General features: G+C 29.7%; 1 protein-coding gene across 1 annotated transcript in view; it reads right to left on the bottom strand.

Moving 5' to 3' along the window:
• The window catches only part of LOC111086450 (DNA helicase MCM9-like), a 48,058-nt gene that overhangs the window by 10,330 nt on the left and 31,967 nt on the right, over positions 1 to 5,761 (bottom strand). Inside the window, exon 5 of the mRNA XM_022389371.1 lies at positions 2,521 to 2,703. Within this exon, the coding sequence (XP_022245079.1) occupies positions 2,521 to 2,703 (183 nt within the window). The remainder of the gene's footprint in view (positions 1 to 2,520; positions 2,704 to 5,761) is intronic.

Genomic DNA, 5,761 nt, shown 5'->3' with positions numbered 1-5,761 from the left:
ATGAATTACACTAAATAAATGTCAGAAAACAACAAAATATTGATTCTAAAATATTTTTGAGTTATAATTGTTGAAATAGCTAGAATTAACATACTAAATTTATTTAAAACTAAATTTTGCATCTGAAAATATTTTATCAAGTGGGAAAAAAAAATATGAAAAGCCAGATGAAACCTTCTTCAGGCTCCAGGCACAATAATTTATAAATAAATTACTTTTTATAATCATATATATATATATATCAAATGTATCATACAGACAATGCAAGTGCATTGTCTAACATTTAGAAAGAATAAAAGACTTATCTTTATCAGTCACCTGTTGTAACAACACTGTGTACATTTTCTGTACTTGTTATTACAGACATTTCAATGTTGTTTTACATGTTTATGAGCATGCGTAGAACAATGTTGCGGCCCTAAGTGTTATATATATAACTACACAGTTACTAAAACATTTCATAAACAAACAAGGGAAATAAATAATCATAACTGACTATTTATTAGGCAAACAAGTACTTAGTCAAATTAAAATTCTAGTATTTTTTTATATTCTTCATGTATAAAAATTAGAATAACATCATTTTTAATAATCTAACTTTTGAAAAAAACTGGTGGAGGAAGTATGCCCCCCCCTTGACCTCTCCCCTAAATTTATGCCTCTTTATACAACATTAAAGAAAGTAGTCGCCTAATTATAAATTAAAAACATAACACAATACAAGAAAAACAGTAAATTTACACTTTATTTAACACTTAAATAGCCAGAGAGTTAGCAGTGGGTGCAACCAGCCAGTTGCTTTCCCTCTGGCCAGCAGTTCAAAATTAGTGACAGTTGTAGAAAGCCTAAGCTTTGCAATAACAAATACAGGGTGAACAAGTTTAGAGGCAGTGAGAATTGAACCCGAGACCTTTGAATCATGTGGCATCCACCATTCCCTCCACATTATATAACTTTATGTTTAACAACACACACACACACACAGTGTCTTGTAAACTAATTGATTAGTGTCTTGTAAACTAATTGATTAATCAAAATTAGGTTTTATGATTATTCCAGCTATACAAGTAATTGAAATATTGCCATTATGTGTGTGTGTGTAATCAATTAGTTTACAAGACACTAATCAATTAGTTTACAAGACATTAATCAATGTAATCAGAGGAAATTGATTACTTTGTCAAGCTCTACTGTTCACAAAGAAATGGTAGATAATTTATGTCTTTCCATAATCTGCATGTGTCCCTCTGTAGTATTAGCCTTTAGTTTATGTAAATATGGGATTACCTATTAAAAACCAAAATATTATTCGCCTTTCTAATGAGTATGTGTTTTTGAATGTACTAAGAGCAATATTAGCCATAAAGTAGGATTTTAATATATATTAAACTATTTGTCAAAGTTTATGTCCTATTGCTAGTAACATGAAAAAACAAGGTCAGAACAAAATTCATGTTCTACTGTTAACAACAGGAATAGAACCAGATTAGAACAAAGTTCATGCCCTATTGTCAGCAACATTACAAGAATCAGATGAGAACAAATAACTAAGACTGGTTCAGTTTATCATATGTCAATTAATTCAAAACTAAATATTAAAGGTTTGATGTTTTTATCAAACAATATGAGCTGCACATTATAGAAAAATGCACTAAAATAATGGTCATGTAATATTTAGTTATATTTATAAATAGTTATATTTGTAGTAATGTTATGTACAGTAATATATATAAATAAATTCATTACAGCACTTAAATAATTTTTTTTAATTTTACAAAACAGGCTTCATAAATCAAACTTGAAGATAGTGTTATTAAATAAATACAGTTAAAACTGCATACGTGAGAAAATAAAAATAAATAATAGGTTGAACAATTGCCAAATTCTTAAATATTTTTTTTATTAAAATAAGGATGATACAGTTTACATCAAAGGCACAACTTTTGTTGAAAACTGTAAAATTCAACAAAGAACACTAACTTGAAACGTCATCCTTCTTTTAATAAAAAAAACTTGATGATTGTTCAACCTATTATTTATTTTTGATAATGTTAATAGAGCCTAATTAAAAATGCTATGAGCTGTCACCGTGTTAACTATCAAGATTTACTAAGCAGGTCACAATATTTCATTTCAATTTCTCTGTCATTACCACAGGATCTTTAGACCTTGAACTCTATATTAAAGAAAGCTTACTCGTAGCTAAATACCACTGGACTATTAATGACTCATAAAACTCTTTAGATTTAAAATTGTTATAAATTTTCACACATAAGACTCAACTGTTGTGCAATATATCTACAATCCTTCCATTTACCACTTTTATTAAAAACTAAGTAAACTAATGAATGCAGTTTTAGTTGATAATCATCTAGGTAACACGATTTTCAGATTTTGCTGAAGATGGAATGAGTGTATTTCAAAACATTTGAACCTTGAAAATAAAATGTTTTGTGTTTCATCAACTATCTTCATCTTCATTATTAGACTTCAATAAGCATAATTTTGGGTTAAACTTACCTCGGTTCAATGGGGAAAATTTGTTTCCTCCACAGCCATCAGGGTTTGGACAGCGTGCTGGTTTTGGTAAAATAAAATGTTGCTCCACATCAGCCTCAACAGTAAACACATGCTTACACTTATTGCAAGTATATTGTCGCTGATATTCAAGAAGTTTAACAGATGTTGATCGAATGACAGTACCTAATAAATATGAGTAATGATTTTAAAAATATATATGCAAATTATAGAATTATGAAAATTCTTAATTTTGAATAATACACTGAACATACAACTGTTTTACTAACATAGGACATTCACTAAAATAATATACCTTTCATAATGTTGCTTATCCTTCCATAATCAATGTTAAATGACAACAGCTATAACTATACAAGTTATATAAAGCATATAAAATTATTTGTTTGCAGTTAGCACAAAGCTATAGAATGGGCTATCTGTGCTGTGCCCACAAAGCTATTAAAACCTAGTTTTTAATCTTAAATGTAGGTATGGCTAATATCAATCCTTCAGAAACAATACAGACAAGATAACAGGATGGCATTTGCATCATCCTTACATAATAGCATAGACACAGTGTATAGTACAATGCTAACAGACAAAAATAGGATAACTTAAACTCAATTTTGATTGAATTGTTTTATATACTGCTATATGTTAAAACCTTTCTTTAGTTCATTTTCAAGGACAAATATATATATATATATATATATCCCTATTTGAAACACAGTAAGTACCTAATAATGCCTGTCATACTTTAATATAAATTTTTAATTATACAGAAACTCTTAATCTTCATACTCAGAACTTGAAAAAGTTTATTCCTTTTCCAAGAGATCTGGAAGTATTGAAAGATGTAGAGTATACACAAAAATAATTGCTCCAATGGATGTTGGTTGTCCACATCTCTCCTGCTGTAGGAACTTCAGAAGAATGTTGTATCTATTTATGGTGATATCCACTTGATTGGTCATGGATGCAGAAGTTAAATTTTGTTTCCTGGAATGTGAACTCTCTAACATTGGGCATTAATCAACCTAGCCACTGATTTGATGTGGACAACCAATTAATATAACAGTACTTAACTTTGTTAATACTTGAGGCATCAACCTTCAACTAGTTAGAATTTACAATCTTCTAAAGTTGGAGTGATCCTTTTTATTATTCCATAAACTCATTTCTTAAACAACAATAAAGTTCAATATAATGTGAGATTGTTTATTAAGAAAATTATTATGCCCAGTGGCTGAAATGTAGTTTTGCTTATTCTGTATTACAGCATTTAAAATTTATTAAAGCTTTATTATTAATTTTGGTTTTTTCATACTTTTGACATCAAACATCTCCTTTGTTATCTTCAATTATTAAAAGTAAATCTTATGCTTTGAAAAAATTATTAGTGTGACATAAGGCAAAAATAAAGCAAACAATCTGAACAATAACAGTTTACCAATGAAAAATGTTATCATTTAAGAAAGAAAAAAAAAGTACTTACAGTAAACATACAAGTATGGAGATAAATATATATTTAAAGCCTTAGAAAACATGAAAAAAGTCAAAACACAGAACCAGACAAACACAAAACAAATCCAAAGCACATCCATTAATAAGTATGGAAAAATTGAAAAATACAAAGCAGAAAAAAACTTAAGTTTTTTGCTTTTACAATGATGATAAAAATATTTATGTACTATACATACACACATATTGTTTTATGATGATGATACCTCACTCAATTCCTCAAACTTATGTATGACAATTATAAAACCCCATTCACATGTTTGACAAATTAAACCATCCAAATTAAATAAACTAGCAGAGGTCCTTATGCGACATGTAGCATTTATTTTATTGGCTTCATCGCCACTGTGGATGGTTTTTCTGCTTTACAATGCATGAAGTTAAGGTTGTCTCACTCCTCTTTGTGCTTTCCAAATATCACCAATTGTGTATGGATGAAGCCCTCTGTGAGCCCGTAGCCCAAAGGCACAAAGACCATAGGAGATAACCATAAGATAATTTAAATGGTATGTCTTTTAACATGTAAAATGAATTCCCATTTGTACTTGCATCTTGCAGAGGAACTGGCACATTGATTTAGACACATAACTGTGTGATTTGTCTTCATGAAGCCAAACCTCATTGGGGCCCACCCCACACAAAAACGGTATTTTCTTGTGGAAGAGTGGTGTCAGTACATTAGTCTGATAGTCTGGAGAGTTCACTTTCACATTTTTTTTACTCACCAGGTGTTTAGTTTATCCTTATAGCTGTAACCTGCAAATTTCATGACATGCCATATACCATTCATGAAATGTATCTTGAGTGAATCACCTAGATTTGGTTGCAGATAATTAATTAGACATATGCTTCATAAACTGTGAACCCATTTCCATTTGTCAAATGCCAGGTACCACTCCTTCAGCTTTCCATTCAGTTATGTGCTTTGAGAGAAGCTTATAAACACAGCTCTTGTCACTTTTGTAGTCATATATCCACGTAACTTATCTGATTGACAATTCCAAGTAAGCTTCCTGCTTTAGCTTAAAAGGAATGCTGTTTTATTGGGTTACTTCTTATATTTACAATTTAAGAACAGAAGAGTTTTGCATAGGAAAGTACTATAATGCAACCCTCCCAGATGAGGTCAGTTTTAGATACAACAAAAGGATTAGGGTTTATAATCTATATAATCACAGGCTAAACACAAGATAAATCAATATGTAAATTACTATAAATCATGAAAAAAACAAAACATTTATATCAACACTACTATGAGTATCATGCTACATTATCATTGACAAAATAAACTGAACAGTTCTTAAAACATTTTTTTCAGCTTAGTTACTTTTATCTCAGCAATGCTTGATTTTATCCACAGTCATGTGTTTTCACTGATTCTAATAAATTGAAGTTCATTAAATGAAATGTTTTTTGAAGCACAAAATTGTTAACCAAAGAAAAAACAATACTTCCTATGCAGTTTTATTCATCACTTTTAAGGATATTTTATTATAAATGGTATGAGGTAGTGGTTGTTGTTGGTTGCTGACTTTCTTGCAAAGCTATATGAGGATTGTCTGTACTTGCTATCCCTAATTTTGAAGTGGCAGATTAAAGGAAGGAAGGTAGTCAACACCACCAACAGTCAACTCTTGAGATACTTTAATTGAATACTGGGATTTGAATGATACTTTTATAATGCACTCATAACATTATACATTTATATATATTTATTATA

Source organism: Limulus polyphemus, unplaced genomic scaffold (assembly GCF_000517525.1).
Source record: "Limulus polyphemus unplaced genomic scaffold, Limulus_polyphemus-2.1.2 Scaffold1112, whole genome shotgun sequence".
NCBI lineage: Eukaryota > Metazoa > Arthropoda > Merostomata > Xiphosura > Limulidae > Limulus > Limulus polyphemus.
Note: the sequence above shows the minus strand (reverse complement) of the source record. Positions and strands in the feature narration are given on the sequence as shown.